This window comes from Saccopteryx bilineata, chromosome 2, assembly GCF_036850765.1.
Source record: "Saccopteryx bilineata isolate mSacBil1 chromosome 2, mSacBil1_pri_phased_curated, whole genome shotgun sequence".
Taxonomy (NCBI): domain Eukaryota; kingdom Metazoa; phylum Chordata; class Mammalia; order Chiroptera; family Emballonuridae; genus Saccopteryx; species Saccopteryx bilineata.
This window is the reverse complement of record NC_089491.1, coordinates 281,458,113-281,484,031: the sequence shown is the minus strand read 5'-3', so window position 1 is coordinate 281,484,031 and position 25,919 is coordinate 281,458,113. Positions and strand designations below refer to the sequence as shown.

Here is a 25,919-nt window from a genome sequence, read left to right as displayed (position 1 = left end):
TTGCATTCCAGGCTTAGATTACCTAATGATAATTTTTGCTGTAGGAGTTAAGAGAAGCTTCCCACCACCATCTTTCTCACCTGGACTAATGCAGAAACCTCCTGATGCCTCTCCTAACATATATCAGGCTACTGTCTGTTCTTTACCAGCAGCCAAAGTGAACTTTAAAAAAAATGTAAATCAAAATGTAAATGTCAGTCATGTGCCTCACACTTAGTAGTTGTGTTTCTTTGCCCTTCAAAGCAAGCTCAGTCCTTGCAGAGCCCGCATGCCCTGTCCCTGTCTCCCCAGCCTAGCTCAGGTTCCCTTTCTCACCCACCAGCCAGGGGTCCCCAAACTTTTTACACAGGGGGCCAGTTCACTGTCCCTCAGTCCGTTGGAGGGCCGCCACATACAGTGCTCCTCTCACTGACCACCAATGAAAGAGGTGCCCCTTCCAGAAGTGCGGAGGGGGGCTGGATAAATGGCCTCAGGGGGCCGCAGTTTGGGGACGCCTGAAGCTCTTGCCAGGTAGGCCTACTTTCAGTTTTAACACTCTAAGCTTCTCAACTTCCTGCTGTTTGCTATTCCCACTTCCAAAAACTCTTTCCCCTTCAGCCACTTACCAAATCTCACTTAGATTCCACTTTCTGAACAGTGACAAGACTGTTCAATCTGAAGCAGTCTCTCTCCCCTTTTTCTTTTTGACCTGTTTTCCTTCATTGCACTTGTCAAAATTTGTAATCACATACTTAAGGGATCGTTTAATGTCCATCTTTCTGTATGTTCTCTTAAGTGTTATTTTAGTCACTATAATATGCATAGTGTCCAACACCTCATCTGTTACATGTCAACAATAAGTATTTTTTGAATGAGTGAGTAAGTGAATTAATTCTTTAAGCAAAGAGACACTAAAAATTATTTCAGCTTAGGAGAAATGTGACCAAATTTATGTATTAGAAACAGCATTCTGGCAGCATTCTACATGATTGATTAACAGGGAGTGCAATAGAGAACAGTGAGACCAAGAGGCTCCTGCACCAGTCCAGGTGAGAGGTGATGAGGTGTCCTTTCTAAGTTACTATGGGAAATGAGAAGAATGGACAGATTTTTTAAATATTGAAGAACCAGAACTAACTAGTTAACAAGGAATGAGAGGATGCTATCCAGGTGTCCTGATAGGGTGATCAGTAGTGATCCCACCAGCCAAGGTGGGATTTCAGGAGGAACAGCTTGTCACAAAGGGGAAAGGGACATGGGATTTTCTCACTATGTGAGTTTGAAGTGTCATTGGATGTCCAGATGGGGGAATCTCGTAGACAGTTGTATGGCTATGTGATTCTGGGAGTCACTGGAGAGGTCAGAGGAGGAGATGAAAACCAGGCACTGTCAGTTCACAGGTAGCAGTGGGAACCATGGGAGTGGGGGAGGTTGTTGAGGAAAGAGGGTGAGTGTGCTGACCAGGAGCAAGCAGAGGGAGGGTCTGGAGGGAGCTGGACTGGGAGTGATCAGGGAGACAGGGCAGACGGGATGCCATAGCCAGTGCCAGGAGAGCAGCTCAGGAGGAGCTGGTCCACGGTGCTGCGGAGGCTGGGTGTCAGGGGGGCTGGCAGTGTGTGGGTCCCCCCACGTCAGCACTGCCGCTGGTCTGTAGTGGGGCACAGGCCAGACAGAGGTGGTTTGAGGAGAAAGATGTTTCTGAAAAGGGGAGACATCTGTCTATAGGTGACTCTTTCAATAAGCTCAATTAAGAATGAAAAGACAAAGGAAAGGAAATATTTGGGAGGGGCTTGCAGTTTCAAAATTGAACATGTTTATAGATTAAGAAAGAATCTTTGTAGAAGAGATTAGGGATAGTTGATGTCCCCAGGTATTCTGTTGTTTCAGATTTTAACCTTGTAGAGCCTCTTAATCTCCATTTTACTCTGTGGAATGGAGCAGATTGCACATTTAATGTGTTCTTTTTGAAATCTAAATAGTGGTTGTTTAAGCATATTTTAGATTTCCATACTTTTAAAGAGACACATATACATCTTTTAATCGCTAGTCAGTTTTATGTTTCCTGGCAGTGTTCACCACCTACCAGGTGCCCAACGCCTTTAATTTCCCATAGTAGTAAATATATTTCTTTATTTGGGGTGATTACCAAGGATAAAAATGTTACTAATAAAAATTTTTAATTTTTAATAGCTTACTTTACTGAAAAAAATATGTTTTTTCCAGTGGTTATATACACATTATTGAACTGGTGGTTTGCAACAGGTTTTTTGGCTTATCTTGAATTTTTCCATAGTTCTTATTTTCTTTTATCAAAATATATTTTTTAAGAAACAGAATGATAGGGAAAGAAGTGTACAATATGCATATTGTTTTAATTCTGTTGTAAAATACTTCCCAGGATTCTTCAGATTTAGGATTGAGGTACGCACATTGACAGCCCTTCTGTGCTAATTAGAAAATCTGTTTAAGTAACTGATACCTGTCATTTTTTAATGATATGTCTTAATGTTTTGGTTTTCCTTATTTATATCTTGAATTTCTATCCCTAATTATGCATACAGGAAACAGTTCTCTTCTGACATATATGTCTGGCCTATTTATGTTTTTAAAACAATAAGAAATGTTTCCTCTTAAAAATATTTGACCAGCAGTTTCTTCTTATTTTATTAAAACAACAACAGCAAAAGAAACCTACTATGGTAACATTTACTTTTTGAGAGGGAATGAGAAAATCACTTGCCTGAGGTTCACATTGTGGCCGTGACTAAAGCAGGTTGCTTTGTACTGTATTCATCACGGTGACTGTCATTCAGTGGAAGTCAGTAACAGGATTAAGTTTAAAGCTTAAACCTATAGGCAAGCAGACACTTTCTATTGTAGATTTAAAGAAATGTACATGCTAATTTATAGAGTTTAAAAATATAAACGTTGCCTGATCTCTGGTGGCGCAGTGGATAATGTGTCAACCTGGAAACACTGAGGTCGCTGGTTCAAAACCCTGCACTTGTGTGGTCAAGGCATATATGGGAGTTGATGCTTCCTGCTCCCCCCTTTCTCTCTCTCTCTTGCCTCTCTAAAATGAATAAATAAAATAAAAATATAAACATTAACTATCCACCGGGTACTATTTTATATAAGTAGATTTCTTTGGATGTTAATAAAATGTTTGCTTACAGAAAGACTTGGATGATTAGGAACCAGTGAGACAGATTTTAATGGTTTAATAGGTAGATTGGGAAATTGAAAAATTGGACCTGTCACGCATTGTGTATTCTCTTCAGATTTAACAGTCATCAAATTGAAATTTTATTTTAACAATTTCATCTTGACAAGATTACATCAAGTAATATTTTAGGTAGCCATTAAATTTACAATTTTAATTTTTATTGAATAATTGTCTAATGAGTAAAGCTTGCTGTATTAATGGGAAATACAAGTTCAGTATTCATCACATTGGTATATATCTGTAAATATTTTAAATTCTAGAGAAAAAATAAGTTAATGAAATCAGACTTAATTCTGGTTTTCTATATCCTTAGAACTGGTGGTCATCACTGAAGTACTTAGAATGAGGTAACTCATCCCCTGCTCCCTAACTGCTAAGTCTGGTTCTTCCAGGGAGTGACGCGTGGGTTTGCCCCGCTCTCTGAAGGTAGAACGTCCCTATGAAGCCTTCAGTAAGCCGAAATGTCTTCAAGTGAAGATACAATTACCATTAATTAATATTGAAAAGTTTTTTACGTTTCCAGACCAAATCATACCAAATAACACATAAAACCTAAAATAACACAGATAGTAAAAGCAGGGAAGCCCAGAACTAGGGTCTTGGGATATTTTCTGGTTAGCAAAAACAAGTACTAATACAGGTTTTTTGTCAAAATAGATCGGTGTAACGTGAACTTTCAAAGAGCAGGGAAGAGCTGTATTTGTTCTTTTGGAAGTTAAACCCTGTTTGATTTGTACTGCACCTGCTCGTTGGTCCACTCCCCTGCTAACCAAATCAGTATCTATATATCTCCAGTCAGATTGTTTTCGAATTCAGAGTTATCTGTTATAAGAATAACTGACATGTTTGAGTTCCTAGTATGTGGCCCTATGTTAAGAATTTTGCATGCATTATCGCATTTGTTCTCACTTAATGAGCTAAATGCTAATATTGCCTTCATTTTTCTGGTGAAGAAACTAAGATTTCAAAAAAATATAGACAAGTGAAGTAAGTGAGTGATGGAGCCCTGTTTGTAAATGTCTATTTCATTAATTAGCTGGTATTTATTTTTATTTTTATTTTATTTATTCATTTTAGAAAGGAGAGAGAGAGAGAGAGAGAAAGAGAGAGAGAGAGAGATGGGGGGAGGAGCAGGAAGCATCAACTCCCATATGTGCCTTGACCAAGCAAGCCCCGGGTTTCGAACCGGCGACCTCAGCATTTCCAGGTCGATGCTTTATCCACTGCTCCACCACAGGTCAGGCAATTAGCTGGTATTTAAAAGCCTGTCTACCTGTTGCAAGTGCTGGGCTTGGCACAAGGACACCCAAGTGCATAGAGCTAACCCTACCCATGCTTGGAACATAGAGTTGATCAGCAGTAATGCTAATATTAGTAATAATAGAGTTGATTAACCATAACAACGACATCAATATAGACACTGACATCACATTTTCTTTGTGCCAAACATTACTTTGAGCAATTTTTATATGTTACTTAATCCTCGCTACAACCTTATACAGTAGGGACTCTATTTTTTTTTTAATTTTTCCATTATTTAAGAGAGAGAAAGAGAAGGGGGAAGAGAGAGGGGCAAAGAAAAAGAGAGAAAAGCATCAATACTTGTTCAATTTAGTTGTGCACTCCTTGGTTGTTTCTCATATGTGCCCTGTTGAAGGATCGAACTAGTGACCTCATTGCACTGGGACAACACTCTATCCACTGAGCCACCCAGCCAGGGCCAGTAGAGGCTCTTATTATCTCCATTTTCCAGATGAGGAAACTGAAGCCAAGAGACTAAGAAACTAGGCTAAGTGTGCCTAATGTCATGCTCTATAAGTATGTCTAAGTGTTAGGTGTGAGATTCAGACCCTAGCAGCTCGGCTCTGGTGTCTATGATCATTACCACTATGCTTTGCCTCATCTAACAGTAAAGACAGGTGATGAACAAATAAATACTAAGTGTGATGAGTATCATAAAGAGGAAATAACAGTTCAGTGGGGAACATTAAGGGATAGTCTTCATTTCTTCTGATAGGGGGGCCAAGGAAGTCATCCCCGAAGATGAGACATTACAGCCAAAATCTGAAGGATGGTCAGGCTTTCAGGTGATGGGGGGGGGGGGGGAGCATGAACAACATGGGCTGGGGCCTGAAATCACAGCGTTTGACCAGAGGACCCAGTGTGGCTGGATCATGCTCTGACATCATGGTGGGGAGGGCCCACATGGAGAAGGATCTTGTGGACATTTTTAAGGTTTTGGATTTTATATTAAGAATGTCAGGAAGCTAATGGAAGATGTGAATTAGGGAGAATCGCCTGGTCTGGTTCCTTCCACACAGAGGAGGGCGAACAGACTAGAGACTAATTCCCTTAGAGCAGGGGTCCCCAAACTTTTTACACAGGGGGCCAGTTCACTGTCCCTCAGGCCGTTGGAGGGCCGGACTATAAAAAAAACTATGAACAAATCCCTATGCACACTGCACATACCTTATTTTAAAGTAAAAAAACAAAATGGGAACAAATACAATATTTAAAATAAAGAACAAGTAAATTTAAATCAACAAACTGACCAGTATTTCAATGGGAACTATGCTCCTCTCACTGACCACCAATGAAAGAGGTGCCCCTTCCGGAAGTGCGGCGGGGGGGGCCGGATAAATGGCCTCAGGGGGCCGCATGCGGGCCGTAGTTTGGGGACCCCTGACTTAGAGGTTCTCCTGTTAACAGAGATTTTGACCTGATGATAGAAATTAGGTAGGAGAGCTGTGAAGAGATTCAGAAAACAATTGGTGTGTAGAATTAACAGCATATACAAACCTGGTTACCAAGATAGCATATTTTGTACTATTGTTAGCACATTTCTTTTTTTTTTTTTGTAGGGATTTGAGCATGTTTTTTCAGAACCACAAATGAATATAATTTCATCGTGGAAATGCAGAGATTAAATGATTTGAAAACATACATTACCAAAAAAAGTTAATTGGTGATTCTTCTATGAAAATCTTGGAAGATACCTAATGAGGCAGATAAAGTTGAAGTTGCTTTCAAATTCCATTCCAGCTCATATTGAGGTATCTTGGTGCGCCAGTGCACTCACCTGACAAAACGGCTTTTGTGCCATTTCTGGAAAGGATCTTTTAGAATTTGCCATTGACTGTTAGCAATAATAGTCAGTAGTCAAGAATCTTATGTTACTGGATATTCATTTCCAATCCCCCGAGATGAAGTCTTTCCATTACAATATATTGTTTTGATTTTTATGTGATTATTACTGCGCTTCTGAAGCATTTAATTAGGTGTACTTCACCTTGATCATGAGCATTCTGAGCTGTTAACTTCATCAGCTGTTTTTAATAACTGATCACTCAACAGTATAGAATGGCCCTCTGGCCACTTAGCAGTTTTGGGCAAGTTAAAAGTGATTTTCCCGTACCACGCTGCCTTGTGCTGAATGCACTATGATTTAACTAATTTTATTCTCCTACACTGTCAGAGGAGGACGAAACAGTTCAGTCTCTGAGTGCCCTGGAGGACGCCACAGCACAGGTTTTCAGGACTCTGGTGCCAGAGGCACAGGTTGGCCACCAGAACTTTTGTCAGTTATATTAAGTTGCTGAATTAATGAGCTACACATCATTTCTGAGGAATAACAACAGTATCAGTTGATATTTCTCAATCAAAATAGTTAATTATTCAAGCATTCTTATTTCCTACTTTGTATTCAAGTTATTTCCAAGTCAGTTTAGTAAGTGGGATCTTCATATTGCAGGAAACCTAGGTAACTAGAAAAGAAAACCCTGCTCAGTTGCCACATCGCCTGTCAGGCGGAGATGGTGACAGATGCTACACAGGTGGAAGAAAGAATCCGTATCTCTCCTGGGATGTACTGATGCTCAGTACGTTTTATTAATGTTGGGATGGTGCTTTCTGTATAGTCATTTGTGTATTGAGCAGCTCTAAACCTTACGGCTCTTAAAATCTTGTTTGAGCAAAATATTTAAGTATGTAGTATGTATCTGCATTATATATGTAAATGAGGCTTTCAGTAATAAAGGTTTTAGAGTGTGTTTGCTGATCCAACCTTTAACAAATAACGCAAATTAGGGAAAATGGAAATGGTTACAAATATTTTTTTCAAATATAATAGAAGTATTTAAGTTTTTTGTCTTTTAAAGTAGATTTTTCTTAAACACTTATAGCTTAAAATATGCATTTTATCAGAAACAAATTGTGAATTAATTTACTAGTAAGCCAGGAATCTCTATCTCTGAGAAAGTTCAACCTGATATGTTGTAATGGTCAAGCAGAGGAGCATTAAACTAAGAAGAGAAGACTGGGACATCGTGAGGGGTGAAGTCTAGACCTCAGAGAGATTCTCCCTGTCACATTGGTTGAGACACTGGATTCTGCTCTGGGTGGTATTGTGGCCAGAGACACCTGTTTGTGTGCAGTCTGCAGAAAGATACCTAGGTTCAGGCCTGAAGTTTTGTAGCTGACAGAGGAGTGCATTCTACTTAGAGATGGGCTGATTTTACACCAGGCTGGTGAGTCCTGTGTATTAAATAAGATGTTTTATATACCATTCTGAACTCTTGACAGTTCTTTGTTTACTATATTCCTGTAGTCATAGCATGCAGGTATCTATAACTCTCTTTGATTTTCTTCTAAAGGAAAGTTTTAATGTAGCATTTCAATTTCATAAGGCTTCTCATAACTTCTACCTCTATGACCAAAGTGGATCTAGAAAATTCAGTCCTGCAGTTCTCACATACCTGCTTTGGTTTTTACTTCTCCTCTACTTTAAAATGAAAGTCAATATAGTAGGCACTTTATGAGCTGTTGTGAGGTAAGGGAAGAATCGGCCCCAGGCCCGCCACATGGTTTCCCTGAGCGTCTGACCTCACTGCCCTCACCAACTCCGGATGCCTAGAGGTGACCGGGACTCTGGCTGCAGTGGGACAAAAAGGTCAGCAACATAACCAAGGAATAAAGAAAAACTATGTGGACAGATGACTAACAAACAGCAAAATTTTCAAAGATAGGCAAGATCATTTTATTTTAAGCTAAAAGTTTGTTATTTGATCAGAATGACATTTTGCAAAATACCTTCTCTAAAACACTATATTAATGAATCTGAAAGTTTCTAGCAGCTGTTTATATCAAGGACATAGTCATAACAAAAGTAGTTCAGAAAACAGTGATTTAACCTTTTGGGAGACCAGGTTTAGAGTTCTTCATTTTGAAATAGTAGTTGATGTTATTGGAGAAGATTTCTCACTAGTCACAGGTAAAGACGATGTTATCAACTTGAGAGAGAACCTCTTGGAGAGAATCCTTTTTTGTTCTCCCACAGATCTGGTCTTATTGTCCTCCCACAGCAAGAGTCCCCAAACTTTTTACACAGGGGTCCACTTCACTGTCCCTCAGACTGTTGGAGAGCCCTACTATAAAAAAAACTATGAACAAATCCCTATGCACACTGCACATATTTTAAAGTAAAAAAAACAAAACGGGAACAAATACAGTATTTAAAATAAAGAACAAGTAAATTTAAATCAACAAACTGACCAGTATTTCAATGGGAACTATGGGCCTGCTTTTGGCTAATGAGATGGTCAATGTGCTCCTCTCGCTCACCAATGAAAGAAGTGCCCCTTCCGAAGTGCGGCGGGGGCTGGATTAATGGCCTCAGGGCCGCATGCGGCCAGCAGGCTGTAGTTTGGGGTCTCCTGTCTCACAGACTGAAACCTAGAGCAGAGGTCCTCTGAGATTCTCTTAAGTGGGCCAGAGAGACAGAAATCTTTTATTGTAAAGTGGACCTAAGAACCACAAAACCCAAGTAGTTTCGGTTTATTAAGTTATTGCTTTTGTTATCTTTCAAGAGAGAGCTAATTTCTAGTACCATTTTATCAAACTACTTGAGTGGTATCAAGAAAAATGGTATCAGAAGAGTTTTCTTTCTGCAGGCTCTTGCAAAAATGTTACATGTTTGATTATTAGCAATTTGTATTCCCTTTGTAGTTTAATGCTCCCCAAACTGTTAAAAATTAAAGCCCTATTTAATTTTGCCCTTGAATATCCATGTAATCTTGGGGGGCGTAGCTTTGAAGTGGTCTGTGTCAATTTCTTTAGTTTCTTGATTTTATTTACCATTTTACAAAGATTTTATTTGTTGAAGTAGGTGTATGTCATGGGAATTACCTATAGGTTATTAAAGTGAAATTCCCATTTTTATAATTTAGAGATCAAATTCCTTGCATGATTAGCCAGGAAAAGGAGGAAATGAAATATACCAAAATGTAGGATCTTGGAGAGTTTTAGAAAATTACAAAGCACAATAAATTTTCTTCCTCCTCCCCCAGATTGTAAGTCTGTGAATTTGAAAGAGTTTTCTTTCGGAGCTCTTGCATCTTCTCGTTGTTTCTGAAGGAGCCCCTGGTAGTTATTCTTGATGCTTTAGCAACGGAAGTAGAAAATTGTGAGCATTCCATTAAATAAATAAGTTGCCAGTTTATAATGTATGTCATTGCATGTTAATATTCTTTGATTCCCTAATGATGAAATATGGTTCTCAAATGTGTTTGATTTCCATCTGAATCCAAGGGCGTCGTGTACACAAAGCTAGAGCACGATACAATGCCGCCTTGGAATAGGAGTGTTCTGTAACGCTTGCCTTTGAACTTGAAGTGAGAACCATAACAGATGTGAGAATTATGACGAGGACAACCTAATATAAGTTTTATAAATTTGAGGAAATGTCATCTTTTTATTGGTTTCAGAGACTTTTTCAAATGTTTTAAACACAATTTTCAGATAACTCTAATGAAAAGCTGAACCCCAAACCAGGGACAGGTGAACCAGTTTTAAGTTTGCACTACAGCACAGAAGGAACAACTACAAGCACAATAAAACTGAACTTTACAGATGAATGGTAAGTTCATGTTTTTGTAAAGATGTTCTTAGCCATTTTGTAGGATCGTATTGGGTATTATTTATGGCGCTTCACCGTCTTTATGTCTTGTTTTGCTATGATGTATGTTTTAGAATCACTTGGAGACCTTGTTAAAACAGATGACTGGGCCCCACTGTCAAGAGTTCAGTTTGAGGAGGGGTCCGAGAATTTGCATTTTTAGAAACTTCCCAGGTGATGCTGATATTGCTGGTCCTGGAATATCCCTTTTGACAGAAAATGCAAAAGATAAAAAGAATTAAAATCACCTATAGACCATTAGTGTAAAAATAACAAACCTAACATTTTGGAGCTTTTTGCAGTCTTGGTCCTATGTATGTATGTATATGTAGATATATATATGTATGATTTTTGTTTTGAGTTTTTTGTTTTGTTTTTTTACAGAGAGACAGAGAGGGATAGATAGGGACAGACAGACAGGAACGGAGAGAGATGAGAAGCATCAATCATTAGTTTTTTGTTGCGACATCTTAGTTGTTCATTGATTGCTTTCTCATACATGCCTTGACCGTGGGGCTACAGCAGACCGAGTAACCCCTTGCTCAAGCCAGCGACCTTGGGTCCAAGCTGGTGAGCTTTGCTCAAACCAGATGAGCCTGCACTCAAGCTGGCGAGCTCAGGGTCTCGAACCTGGGTCCTCCGCATCCCAGTCTGACACTCTATCCACTGTGCCACTGCCTGGTCAGGCTGTTTTGAGTTTTAAAACATAATTTTAATCATGTTGAATATACTATATTTTCCCCTGCATTTATTTGACTTTATGTTATAATAAGTAAATATTTATACATTACTATATAGCTTATTCTTAAAGACTTTTACTGGCTGTATAATAGCCACCAAGTAGCTGTACCACGGTTCACTTGATCATTTCTCTTTAATTGTACAGTGAGTTTACTTACCTTTTTGTAGACATGAACACACATGTCTAAGTCAAAGATGTTGCCAAATTATTTTCAAAAGAATCTTGGGTCATTACATTTTACTGGCAGCACATGAAAGTACACATTTTGCTGTCTCTGGGCCAATGTTCAATATATTCATTTATTTTTAACTTGTATATTTGATTTTAAAATAACATTTGTCTCATTTAGTTGATTACTAGTAAGGTTGAGCTTTGTATTTAATGGTTGTATAGGTGCTCTTTAATGACATTTCTGATTGTTTATTCCTTGTTAATCTAGTTAAATTTTACTCTTTAAATCAAGTTATGTGGGCTTCTTATATTCTTTCCCATTGTCTCTCTTCCCAGTATTCTTCAGGTTGCCTCCAGACCCTTTTATTTACATTTATTCCTATTAGCCTATTAATATTAATATATCTTTCTTAATATATAATTTGTTAATATAATTACATGTTATATATAGTAATTATATTAATCATTTTATAACCAATATATTAATTATTCAGCATAATTAATATATTAATGTACTTGACTATATATTAATATAATTGTTATATGTTAATACATGTGTATGAATAATATATAATATAGTTAAATGTTTATTAATATATAATTAATTATATGTTCATATATGATAATATATGTATTCCAATTCACTGATTTCCATTTGTGCTTGTGTGTGTATGCATTTTACATTAGAATCTTTAATTCGGTAGTCTTTTCAAAGATCACCAAATACCTTGTGTGCTACAGAGATGATAGACACGGGAGTGCATGAGTGCAAACAATAGGCAGAAAGTCTCTGCCTTTCAGGAGCTCGCATTCTAGGTGGAGGATTGCAACAGGACATACAATGGAGCAGTGAACTGTAGTATCAGCAGGCACTAATGGCTGTGGAACAAAGTAGAGCAGGCGAGGGCGGCTGGCAGGCCCCCAGAGTGGGTAGCAGCATCGGGAGGGTGAGAGGGAGCTGTGCATCCAACTAGGGAAGAGCAGAGAGGAAGCCCCACAAGGCTCTGCAGGAGCAGACCTACTGTGTTCAAGGGTCTTTAAGAGAAGCATACACTTGTAGCTGAGTGGAGGACCAAAGGGGAGAGCAGTGGCAGGTAGGGTCAGCCAGGTAAGTGAGGAGGACACTGAAAGGACAATGACTGTGATCACTGTGTAGAAACAGGCCGTAGATAGAGCTGGGAGGGGCAGGGGTAGTAGACGAGACGGCATTCTGTGTATGTATCTATGTTTGAAGGCGCAATCAGTAGAATTTCTTCACAAGCCCTAGTGGTAGACCTCCGCTTTTTAAAATTAGGGTATCTATGGCCCTTTTTCTTAATATATAATTTAGGATCACAGAAGATTGTCCTCTTATTCTTTTTGTCTTTTCTGTTCTCATGATTCCGTAAAGAGGAGCTGATTTCTTGTAAAGAATCTCATCTGAGCATTATTTTTTCTAGAAAAAATCCACTCTCACTCTTCTTTTCAATACTACTTTCCATCTCTAAAAACTGACTGAATTATATTCTCTCATTCATCAGTTTCTTATTTCTTTATTAAAGAAGTAATCAGCCTTTTTTCTGAGTATGAGAGTATTTGATATTCATTGTAAGAGAAATTCAAGAAAAGATGCAGTTTTATCTTCATCTCAGCCACTACGGTGTCTTGCTCCTTCCTGGTTTAGTTTCTTTGACAGATGAGTAAGTAGCGCCCACTGACTAAGAGCTTGGACTCAGAACTCATATTTACTAAAACCCACTTCAGAGGTTGTTGTTGATTTAGTGAGACCATGCAGGAAAACTGCATAGCACTTAGCACCACATTGGCCCTAAAGACTTGTTAGTTCCAAGTATCATTGTTTGTAAATTGCCTTTCAGGTCCTTTATACAGTTTCCTGCTTCGGTGTGCATCTTTCTTTTAGGGATTTATAATAGGTATTTGTTTATAGCAGGGGTCGGGAACCTTTTTGGCTGAGAGAGCCATGAACGCCACATATTTTAAAATGTAATTCCATGAGAGCCATACAACGACCCGTGTACGTTACGCATTATCCAGTAAAAATTTGGTGTTGTCCCGGAGGACAGCTGTGATTGGCTCCAGCCACCCGCAACCATGAACATGAGCGCAACCATGAACATGAGCGGTAGGAAATGAATGGATTGTAATACATGAGAATGTTTTATATTTTTAATGTTATAATTTTTTTATTAAAGATTTGTCTGTGAGCCAGATGCAGCCATCAAAAGAGCCACATCTGGCTCACGAGCCATAGGTTCCCGACCCCTGGTTTATAGGATTAAGTGAGGATAATACCATTTGACTTCCATTTGTTGTTTGTCTTTCAGTTTTCTGGTAGTTTTGCTTTCTGGTGGCAGCCCGTGCGCTAATGCTTAGAAAAGCCTTGTCCTTCCCAGGATCAAGGCGAAAGTTTATTCTTGTATGTCTTTTTTTTTCTTGATTTTATGTGAAAAATTATATGTTTAATCCTTCTATAACCTATTTCACCATAAAATGTGCTGTAGAGCTATAGCTTAATTTTTCCATGTGGCTGTTCCTTTGTCCCGGTACCATTTATTGAACAACTTCTTCATTTCTCTGTGATTTAAAATGCTATATTAACAGATGCTAACTATAGTTACTTGGTTACTTTGTCTTGCCAACTAATGGCTCTCAATTCCTGCATCGGTGCCATAACGTTTTAATTGTCATAAGTATTTTACATGAGCCTTTTATTTATACCTGTGTCACAGCTTTCTCAATGAGAAAAAAGATTTATATGTCACATTAGTTTTTCTTTACCAATTATTTCCGGTTAAAATGAAATACATACTAATTGCAAAATAAATTTCAGATTTTACAGAAAAGCACAAAAGAATTACTGGCAGTGATCCTACTGAGGTAACACTTAACACTGCCTGTTCTTTCTGACATTTTCTCTGTATGCCTTGATGGGTCCGCATTCTTTTTTAAAGATACCATATTATATACATGGATGCTTTAAAAAAAATCAAATTGATTATTACAATTAACCTATAGGGTTTTTAAAATAAACTATTGGCAAAAAAACACAATAATTTTCATTGTTTACTGAGTCACTGCTATTGTTTATAATTAGTTTTTTAAATTATCGTAACTCAAGTTTTATTTCCTTGTTTATTTATTCTAAATTTGAGAATTTGTCGCATTTCTGTGAATTCAATTTCAGTGTGAATCAGACTGTTACACGTTTTCCTCTATTTTCTTTCCCACTTAGTTCCCTCCTTACAATATGTGATGTCATTACTTGTCATAGAATACTCATTGAAAATTGTTTCTTTAAAATGGTCTAGTGTTCTGCTCTCAACAAAAATGCTAACAGAACTGTGGTATCATTAGGCGGGTATTAAAAATATACCAAACACATCCTGGACTTGTACAGACTGTGGTGCTCGGTCACCTGACACATTTGAACAATAGTCCAGAACTGGACCCGGTCCGCAGAGGGCAGTTGCAAGACCGAAGAAAGGTCTAGGCCTTTATTTTCAAGTATTAATTTAAAAGTAGCCTAGGACAAAAAGTCTGAAAGGACATGTGATCAAAGTCTGTAAAATCGTTAAGGACTTGGATTGGGAGTAGCATCCCTTGTAAGGGTAAGAAGAGAGACAATGTAATTAAGGTATGAAGTTCAGGAGAGAGACGTGTAAAACTATATAGCTGATCATAGAAGCGTTTGAACAGCGTAGAAGCAATCTTTTGCATTTTTAAGTCTCCTTGTAAAAAAAGGTTAAAGTGGATTAGAATAGTCACCTAGATTACTAAAAGTGATGTTTTGTAGGTACTATTAAAATAATAAATCCTACATTTTATTTGTAGCCTTAATTTTTTAACTACTTCTGTAGTTATAAACTATAAAAATGATCCTCCCAAGTTCACATTTATTAATTTCCTGGTGGCACCACTTGTCTTGTTTTGACGACAGGAGCAATACTTCCTCCAGTTCTAGAGGGAATGGGACCCATGGCAAACCTGAGGGTCAGGAGGAGGCCCTGGTCCCACAGAGCTCAGAGCCACCTCCAGCAGGAGACAAGACAGGTAAGCTGAGACTGTGCATTGTCATCACAAAACCCCAATGTTGGACGGCCTCCTGTTTTTGTGTTCCCTCAAGGGTGCCCTTTGGCTTCTTGTTTTCAGTAAATTACTTTTCCTCTGGTCTAGCTATTACTATTGACAAGCAGGTAACAGGTGCACCAGGTAGGGACTGTCAGTATTTCAGATGGGGTGTCTCAGTGTAGCCCAGCTCCCCTCCGGACACAGTGGCCAGGAGACATGGTCATCATACCAACAGCTTGTGAACTGTCACTGTCCGTGCACATCAGCTCTTCCCTGTGTACACTGAGCAGCGGAATGCAGAGTATTTGTCTTGATTTTTTTTAGTATAAATGGTTTTATGGAGGGAAAGAAAGAAGGAATACGATTTAAACGGGTTATGAGTGAATCCTATTTCATTCGGGAAGTGCCATTAAGGGAAGTTTTCAGAACCCCTTTCTAGAATATTTTTATGTAACATTATATGAAAGAGTCCAACAAAGAGCCTGAAACAATAAAAACTTAATAAAGGAATAAATGAATTCTGTTTTTTTTAAAAATGGTTACTTCAGTGTAACAGAGTTTAGAAGAATTAAATATGTGTAAGACAACTGTCCAGTTAGGTAAGCAGATGTCCAATTAGGAGCAAAAAACTAATCCTTCATGAGTCTTGGAGTTAAATCCCAGAATTAGGTATTTTCAATGGACAAAACGATTTAAAGTAGGTTCAACTTTACTATTGTTCATGATAGTTCAGATTATACCAAATGCTTGCTTAAGGGGCAGAAAACTACTCAGTTTTAGGGTTAAATTTTGTGAAGTTTAGAAAACAAGCAAGATCAAGTACTGTCAGTGTTGAGGCACCATCCGCCAGAGGTTTCCTCTGTGTCTATATTTGCGGCTTACTGACAGGAGGCTTAGCTGAGTGTCAGCCTTTATTATGACCCCAAAAAGCTTAAGAACTCTTATACATAAGAAAGCTGGAGTATTGGCCGGTTGGCTCAGCGGTAGAGTGTCAGCCTGGCATGTGGAAGTCCCGGGTTCGATTCCTGGTCAGGGTACACAGGAGAAGCGCCCATCTGCTTCTCCACCCTTCCCCCTCTCCTTTCTCTCTCTCTTTTCCCTCCCGCAGCCAAGGCTCCATTGGAGCAAAGTTGGTCTGGGTGCTGAGGATGGCTCCATGGCCTCCGCCTCAGTTGCTAGAATGGCTCCGTTTGCAGTGGAGCAATGCTCCAGATGGGCAGAGGATCACCCCCTGGTGGACATGCTGGGTGGATCTCAGTCAGGCACATGCGAGAGGCTGACTGCCTCCCCACTTCTCACTTCAGAAAAAATACAAAAAAAAAAAAAAAAGAAATCTGGACTATGAAGTTGTTATTTTAATAAAAGTGTTTTGGATGCAATGGTCATTTGGTTATTTCCCAGAAGCTCCTGAGGAGCCATCAGAGGCTGTGACGACAGACCGGGAAGGGGCATGTGCAGAAGACCTGTCTCAGAGCCGCACAGACACAGGTGAGTTGTCCTCTTTAGACAGCTGCTTCATGTGCAACACCAGGAAGCCTTAATCTGTGTTCGTCTTTCCAGTGCTAGAGGTTGTTTCCAAAGAGACGTGTTGTGGAATTTTTCTCTGTCCAGGGGAATTGGGCTTGATCTTAGAAAATGTCTGTGTCAGCTTTGAAGTCAGCTTCAACAGCGAAGGTTGCCAACATGCCCATCTGTCACCGCTTTGTTTTCTGACAGCACAATCAGACAAGTTCACATCTGAGCCGTCAGATGCCAGCTCAGGAGACAGGAACGACTTCAACCCTGACAGTCCTCCCGGGGTTCCGGAAGATGCCGTCTTGTCTGAGGAAGGCAGAGAACCGGGGACTTCCGACCAAACCAGCACTGAGAGGGCCGCCCAGCACAGAGACCTCGACCCTGAGCCTCTGTCACAGACAGAAGCCAGCAGGCCCGTGCCCCCTGAGGAAACGTCGACCACTGACTCTGCTCTCCAGGACACTGATGACAGTGACGATGACCCAGTCCTCATCCCAGGTGCCAGGTTTCGAGCAGGACCTGGCGATAGGTGGGTAAATTTTTAGTTAACATAAACTGTAAAAAATATTCACAAAGCCTTCTTTAAAGTCTCATAAAGCAGTCTCTCCATTCTGGATAGTTGCTTCCCTTAAGGGTGTCTGAGTCGTGTAATTTAGAGAGCTTTTCAAACTGTGCGTCATGTCACACGTCACACTCGTTGAGAGAAGCGCACCAAGGGGCAGTGAAGTCGCCACTCCGCTTATGGGCGCTGAGGCTGCTCCTCACTCAGTTTCCAGGGCAGGGAACGGAACGCTGACAGTGACCGGTGGGTCACATGTGCAGTCAGGGTTATATTTAGCCCGCAGACTGTCCTGTTGACATCCTGGCCTTGATCAGGTTTCTGGATATTTTTACTGTTCAATTTTTCTGCTTTTCTATTGACCCTAGGTTAAGGCAGTGTGATAGCAGTTCTTGTTTTGAGAACATTATGCATTCTAAGTTGGTGCATTTAAGGTTTTCTATTTTATAAACAAACTCATGTCCTTGTTTTTTTTCTGTACTTATGTAACAAAAGTGATACTGAGGTCGTAATTGAAAATGAAATTTAAGTATTCACTATTTAAAATGTTTTCATTGATTGATGGAGAAAGAGAAGCATCAACTCGTTCCACTCAGTTTCATTTAGTTGTGCACTCATTGATTACTTCTCATTCATGCCCTTACCAGGGATCAAACCCATGACTTCAGTGCGCCAGGACAGTGCTCTATCCATTGAGCCAACTGGCCAGGGCCAAGTATCCAATTTGTTTAATAAAATGTACTATATCGCTTTCCAGATTTGTTTGTTTAAATTAAAAATTATATTTTTAATAGATATTGGAAACTTGCAGAAAATCATTATTTAGCATCTTCTGTCCAGGCTAATTACAGTACTTTCATACCAAATCTGCCGTATATAAGCTGAGGAAACTGATGTAATAAGCAGAGGTTTTATATATGCTTGACCGAAGGTGAATTTTTTTTTTTTTGAGACATGGTAATATAACATCAAAAAAGGAGAATATGAGGAAAGAGTGGGCCTCAGAGAATCTAAAACTTCTTAAAGTTATGTTATCCTTAGTTTGGGGCTATTACCAGAAGTATCTTTCTATTGAGCTTTATCATTTCTTTATTATCTTCGTAGTGTTTAGATGGTTTCTATGTTTCAGGGATTTTCCTAGGGTTTGGACCTGCCACTAACTTGGCACCTGCTCACCTCATTGACCCGAGAAACCTAGGTGTGAACTAGGCTGGCAGAGGGTTGTGGGGAGATGATGAGGGACAGTGGCCTGGACCTGCCCCCACACGTGCGTGTGCTGTCGAGTTCAGCTCCCATGCAGACATCCAGACTTGAGGCCACCTCTGGTCTGCATTTACTGCCCTGCTTTTTTCTAAATCAAATATATCATAGTCTGTATACTCAGTTTAGATATTGAGCCTTGGTTTTCCCCATGTATCATTTTGTTTTATTCTATAGGACATAGTAAACTTACTGAAGAGTAACAGAGGTTATTCTTGTAGAACCAGTTTATTGACGAACAGAATATACCATGTGAGCCACTTATAAGAACAGGGAAAGCAGTTTTAGTGAACTGATGAGATTAAATGCAGCACTCTACACATACACAGACACACGCACGGATGTGACGCTCAAGTGATTGCAGTCACTTCCAGTCACCCCAGTTCTTCTTGGAAATTCACATTATTCTTTCCCAGCTATTTACCAAAAATTTTTAAATGGTGTAAAACCTTACAAGTAATTTTTTAAAATCCTAACCTCCTTAGCACCATCTTGACTAAATGTTGAGCTACTGTATAAAAATGCTTCTACTATTTCTGCCCGTTTCTGGGAGCTCTTCATTCTGAGAGCCCTGCCCGTAGTGTCCTTCTGCAGGAGGAACACTGTTGCCTTGTATTCTAAGGAGAGAAAGTTCAAGACGTTTTGCTTCTTAACATGAAAAGAATTATTTACCAGCTTATAAGTAGGCTTGTGTTTTTTGAGAATTTGTTTCCAAAGGGGCAAAGGGTCCCAAAGCTGTTGTAAAAGTTATACAATTTGGTTCTTAGAGTCTCAAGATACATTTCACGCTTAAATAAAATGCCCAACAAAAGGATGCACGTCTTTAAGAGAAGCCAGTCCAGATGAGTTCAGTTAGGGTAGAGACATTGCCCGGAACTAAAATGGTGAAAGCTCACACCACTTAGATTAGATCTGTGCTTTAATTTGTATGAAGAATTACATAGTAGATCTCATTTTTTTTTTTTTTTTGCCCCAACTTTAATTTTTAAGAATGAAAACTGAAAAGTTTATCACTCAGTCATCTGGACACACATTTAGTAAACAGTTGTTTGCAATGCAGAGTAATGATTTCTCTTTAAAGATTTGCATTCTTATAATTTAGTTAAATAAATATGACCTTGGCGTTTTCACTTTTGGGCTGAGATTAAGCATGAGAAGAAATGCCTTAGAAAATAAAGGCCTTAACCACTAACCTAGCTATGTTACAATGGAATGCTCCTCTCATTCATTAACTGCCGCTCGCCTCGGTGTACCAGGACCCTACAGCAGAGGTCAGCAGGCTTTTCCATAGAAGGCCGAGAGGCGAAGTGGAGGCTATTGTGTAGGTACTTCTGTAACCATGTATAACGTGACCATCTACAAATGTGAAAACTGTTCTTAGCCTGTGGGCCATTAAAAAACAGGTGGTGAGCAAGGTTAGCCCCAAGATCCATAGTCTGCTGCTCCTTGCTCTGTAGAAAATTCATCTTACAGAGATACCAGGCCATTGTAAAATGCCTCAGCTGGTATATCTGGCACAATCTATGATCCCCACATAGTAGGCCCCCTTGAATTTGGTCTAGGGCAAGAACATAGAACATTAAATGGAAACTACATAAATTGAAAGAAATAAGCATATACTTTATAAGCATATAAAAAATACATAAAAGTAGTTTGTGTGTCCCGTAGTGATCTTAAGCACTGGGTTTGGAAACATATGTGTTCCTGGGGGTGGGATGAGATGCAAGTGGGCAGCTCACTGTGAAGTGTTTCCAGGGTGCCAGGCTGTCCTAAAAGTAAATGCAAAGTAGCTCTTACTCCTGCCAAACCCAGGAGGTGCTTGGCTCTGAAAACACACAGGCATCTCAGTAAGCTTCCTGGATATTTTTTGAGTACAGATGCAAAGATTCAAGATATTAACAGTATTGCCTGTTAATGACTTTTGAAAATTTTTTTAACCCTTTGAGTAGTACAAACGTTTATGTATGTACTCGTGCCTCCTGACCATACAGGGTACAATTGAAACAAAAATTTTTATTTTAAAAATGTGTAAGGCAACATTAAAAAAAAGGCAAATGTATGTTCTTCTTGTTTCCTTAAATTGGTTATCAAACAAACATGATTTTAAGTTAATAAAACTGTAATTGGAATTCATTTCAGTTTTTGAAAAAAAACTCCCGGGGGGTCAGGGAGCATGAAAAATACTCACTACTTCAAGGGTTAAGTGAGAGAAGGGGAGATAGTAAGAAAGACTCCTTCCCCCCTGGCTAGGATCCACCCAGCAACCCCATCCTGGGCCAATGCTCAAGTACCAAGCTATTTTTAGCACCTGAGGCTAATGTGCTCAGACCAATTGAGCTATCCTCTGTGACTGGGCCTATCTTGAACCAATCAAACAATTGGCTGCAGGAGGGGAAGAGGGAGAGAAAGGGAAGAGAAGCAGATGGTCACTTTTCCTGTGTGCCCTGACTGGGAATCAAACCCACAACATCCATATGCTGGGCTGACACTCTATCCACTGAGCCACTGATCAGGGCTGAAAAGTATTTCTTATATGCATAAAAATGTGGTTCCATTATCTACTCTGAAGCCAAAATTCTTCACATATGTATGATAAAATTGCCACCATCTATTCATTATAATCACTCTTTCAGTATTTCTAAAGATTCAAGTTTATTCTTTATTAAAGAAAATTACAGAATAAAAAAAAGTAATTGTCAAGAAGGAGTGGGACTCCAAGGGCATTAAAAGCTCTTTACCTTTGTTATTCTTTGCTTGCTTGATAGATAGGCTTCTGTTAGAATAGCAAGTCAGGCCGTGCTGGTGGTTGGCTCAAGTGGCAGTGTCAGCCCCGCGTGTGGATGTTCCAGGTTCGATTCCCGGTCAGGGCACACAGAAGTGCCCATCTGCTTCTCCACCCCTGCCTCTCTTGCTTCTCTCTCTCTCTCACACACACACTCTTCTCCTGTCCTCCTGCAGCCAAGGTTCAATTAGAGTGAATTGACTCTGGGCGCTAGGGATGGCTCCAGTAACAGAGCAAGGCCCCAGATGGGGCAGAGCATCACCTCCTAGTGGGCTTGCCCAGTGGATCCTGGTAGGGCGCATGTGGGAGTCTCTGCCTCCCCTCCTCTCACTAAAAAAAAAAAGAAAAGAAAAGAACAGCCAGTCAGCTCTTGGCTTAATTAGATATTCCCCAAAGAGTAGCTTAGCCATGAGGGTGGTCCTATAGGTGCCCCAGTGGGTGGTGTGGATAATGTGAGTCCCTGTAGGTCCCTACACTCTGTAACAGGGTTCGGTTCTAACCTGTTCAAAAGATAAAGGGGATTCTTGCAAGGTCTTCCTTCTAATCTGTCTTCAGTGAGTGTTCCTGTTTCCTTCATTTCCACATGCACGTTTAGTGGAAAGACATATTCTTACATAAGGCCTAGATCGCAGAGGGAAAGAAAGGCTCTTTTAGAGAGAGGTGGTTGGTGGTAAACATGCTGACCTTGATGCTTTAACTCTCTGGTTCTTTGAAGTCTGTGAGTGACTGTGTTGTGTTCCCTTCACTAGATTTAATATCAGAGGAACAACAATAGGTGATAGAATAATGAGGTAATTCAGTATGTTCCTTCATTATTGTACTTTTCCTTATAATGAATTTGCCAGGTCCTCTTTTTCCACAGCTAACCACCTTTCCTATTAACAGTTACTACTTCTTGGAACTTACTGAATTCTTTAAGTGCTGAGCACTGTTAAGCAGGTTGCTTTTCACAAACCAGCTGCATGCACTGCATGGGGACAGAATGAAATGAGATATCCTGTGTGCATATGTACTGACGTTCACTTTGAGGGTGTTATACAGTCAAGCGACTACGACCTGACATGACTTCAGATGTTGGTTACTTACTCTGAATATTTTGTTGAAGAATTCAACTTCTGTGTTGTTTTTTTTAAAAACCTGATTGGGATAACAGCAGCTTTTTGTAATTGTTCAAATACATTCCTTTTCCTTGAGATGAATAACTAAAAACGGACTTGACTCTAATTCTGCATAAGTTTAAGATTCCGATTCTTTAAAAGAAAGCTGTGTTGTTACCAATACCTTAATAAATTAATAAGTCCACACATTGAGATAATACATAGCTCTCAGACACTTCTGTAATCTGAAGACCAATGCTGGGGTACATCTTTAAATATAACGTTAAAGTGAACCTCAGTTTCGTTATCTGCGCAAAACCTGGCTCACTGACAAAAGCAACCTGGTACCTGTTTCCAGTGGCACATGGCTGTTATTTACCATTAGTTTTTAAAACAAAGTGGAAGATAAAACAATATATATATACACCAGTCAGGAATGCAGCAATGGTAGGGTTCCCCGTGAGAGATACAGAAGTGATGAACTAAGCTGGGGAGGATCCGGGGGTGTAAAAGAAACCCCTAGTGGGGGCCCATTCCCTGAGGGCTCCTGTGTAAATGGCTCCAAGTTGTTTTTGCTTTTTGTGCTGCTATTTCTAGGCTCTTTTAACAGGAAGGTATATTTAAAGTAGCTTTTTGCAAATTAAGTCTATTGACAGTTATCATAATCTAGTTAAATGACAGTAAAGTGGATTTTATTTCAGAGCCATTTGATCTTCTGGTTTATAACTTTTATCCCAAGTACTCAAACCCAGTTTCTGCTCCTACAGTGTAGATTGCAATTAAAAACTACCGTGTTGCTTTACATGTCATAGGAAAGCTAAGCGATTGAAGTGGAGATTATTGTGAACTAATAAACAGTGATAAACAGAAACTGTGACCCTGACCTCCCGTAGACTGAGTGGGATCAGACTCCTCTGCCTCAGTGATTTCTTTACTGCAGAAGTTATTGGGAAAATTTCTAAGGATAGAGCATTCTTTTCCTGCTTTTGTTCCTTGTTCCTATTTTTGTCTTGACTCATTTTCTGCCTTTTGTGATTTTAAGTCAACATTTTATATGAGTTCATTTTCTCTCCTTTCTTGGCATATCAGTTATACTTTTTGTTTTTACTTCTTTTACTGGTTGCCCAAGAGTTTGCAATATACATTTTACAACTAACCCAAGTCCATTTTCAAGGAGCACTATACCACTTTGTGATGGTTTGAGTACCACTTTATAGGTAGTGACAGTGACAGTTCTAATTCCTTCTTTCCCCTTGTATCATTCATTGGCTGTCATTCTCACTTTAACACACACACACACACACACACACACACACACATACATATAGACATAAACATACGTAGGGGAATAAATTGTTGCTATTGTGATTTTAAAAAAAAACCTTATTTGTTAGATCAGTAATAAGAGAAAAGTTATTTTACCTTATGTGGTGCTTTCTTTGTTTATATAAACTCATTTCTGATCTCTCTTTTCCTTCTCTAAAACACTTCCTTTGACATTTCTTGCAAGGCAGGTATACTGGCAACAAATTACCTCAATTTCAGTTTGTCTGAAAAAAATACTTATTTTTCATTCACTTTAGAAGGATAATTTCACAGGGTGTATAGAGTTCTAAGTGGTGATTTTTTTTCCCCCTCTCAACACTACTCCACTCTTTTCTTTATGGTTTCTAAAGAGAAGTCAGATGTGATTTTTTTTGTTTCTCTGTGGGTAAGATATTTCTTTTCTCTGACTTTCAGGATATTTTCTTTATCTTTGATATCCTATATTTTGAATATGATATTCTCAGATACTCTTTTTTGGCATGTATCCTGCTTGGTGTTCTCTGAGCTTTCTGGGTCTGTGCTTTGCTGTCTGACATTAATTTGGAGAGATTCTCAGTCACTGTTTCAAATACTGCTTCTCTTCCTTTCTCTCTCTCTCCTGGTGTTCCCATGTTACACCCACAGTCTTTGGGTAGTCTGCTTTTTTTTTTTTTTTTGTCTTTGTTTTCTTTGCTTTTTGGTTTTAAGGATTCTGTTGATACATCCTCTAGCTCAGAGGTTCTTTTCCCAGCCATGTCCAGCGTGCTAATAAGCCCAGCAAGGCATTCTTTCCTTCCAGGCCAGTGTTCTTTTGGTTCTTTTTTCAGCTCTCTGTCTCTCACTTACATTGCCCACCTGTTCTTGCACGCTGTCTTCTTTGCTCCTAAGAGCCCTTAGCGTATCAGTCCTAGCTGTTCTGAATGCCTCATCTCAGCATCTCAGCATCTCAGCATCCCTGCCATGGCGGCTTCCGATGTTTCCTCTGGCTCTTTTAAGTTGTAGTTTTTGCCTTTTGGTATGTCTTGTTGGTTTTTCAGTCTGTTTAACTTTTTATTTGTTGGTTCCAAGTAGGGACTTCAAGCTCTGTATGTGTGGAACTGGATTAAACTAATTCCTGGGATAAACCTAATTTGAACAGGACATGTTACCTTTTTAATACATTGTTGGATTTGGTTGCTAATATTTGGTGATGTATTTTTGCATCTATACAGTGTGTCCGTAAAGTCATGGTGCACTTTTGACCAGTCACAGGAAAGCAACAAAAGATGATAGAAATGTGAAATCTGGCCCTGGCTGGTTGGCTCAGCGGTAGAGCATCAGCCTAGCGTGCGGAGAACCCGGGTTCGATTCCCGGCCAGGGCACACAGGAAAGGCGCCCGTTTGCTTCTCCACCCCTCCGCCGCGCCTTCCTCTCTGTCTCTCTCTTCCCCTCCCGCAGCCAAGGCTCCATTGGAGCAAAGATGGCCCGGGCACTGGGGATGGCTCTGTGGCCTCTGCCTCAGGCGCTAGAGTGGCTCTGGTCGCAACATGGCGACGCCCAGGATGAGCAGAGCGTCGCCCCCTGGTGGGCAGAGCGTCGCCCCATGGTGGGCGTGCCGGGTGGATCCCGGTCGGGCGCATGCAGGAGTCTGACTGTCTCTCCCTGTTTCCAGCTTCAGAAAAATGCAAAAAAAAAAAAAAAGAAATTAAAAAAAAAAAAAAAGAAATGTGAAATCTGCACCAAATAAAAGGAAAACTCTCCCAGTTTCATCCCTATTCAGTGCAGTTCTATGTGGGCTCACACACAGATTTTTTAGCGCTCCTTAGGTAGCTATCCCGTATAGCCTCTACAGACTCGTCACTGACTGATGGCCTACCAGAACGGGGTTTCTCCACCAAACTGCCGGTTTCCTTCAACTGCTTATCCCACCGAGTAATGTTATTTCTATATGGTGGCGCTTCGTTATAAACGCACCGATATTCACATTGCACTTTGGTCACGGATTCATATTTAGCGAGCAACAGAACACACTGAACTTTCCTCTGTACCGTCCACATCCCGACTGGCATGGCCGTGGGCTGCTCCGCTGTATACATGGTGTTATATCATCATCTGCGCGTGCGCACATGCTGCCACATCATCCTACAGAAACATTTCTATCGTCTTTTGTTGCTTTCCTGTGACCGATCCAAAGTGCACCATGACTTTACGGACACACTGTATTCTGAAAAAATTTCCTTTTTTATATTCTCATGATTCTGTTTTTGGTTACACTAGCCTCAG

At 39.8% G+C, this 25,919-nt stretch overlaps 1 protein-coding gene across 11 annotated transcripts in view; it reads left to right on the top strand.

The window, feature by feature from the left end:
- The window catches only part of DCAF6 (DDB1 and CUL4 associated factor 6), a 93,721-nt gene that overhangs the window by 55,924 nt on the left and 11,878 nt on the right, over window positions 1–25,919 (top strand). For 6 of the 11 annotated variants that reach the window (XM_066261108.1, XM_066261106.1, XM_066261101.1 and 3 more), the window contains 5 exons: window positions 10,001–10,118; window positions 15,008–15,120; window positions 16,540–16,626; window positions 16,855–17,182; window positions 22,004–22,045. In XM_066261108.1, the coding sequence (XP_066117205.1) occupies window positions 10,001–10,118; window positions 15,008–15,120; window positions 16,540–16,626; window positions 16,855–17,182; window positions 22,004–22,045 (688 nt within the window). The remainder of the gene's footprint in view (window positions 1–10,000; window positions 10,119–15,007; window positions 15,121–16,539; window positions 16,627–16,854; window positions 17,183–22,003; window positions 22,046–25,919) is intronic. The other 5 variants (XM_066261103.1, XM_066261109.1, XM_066261105.1 and 2 more) reach the window with 2 other exon arrangements.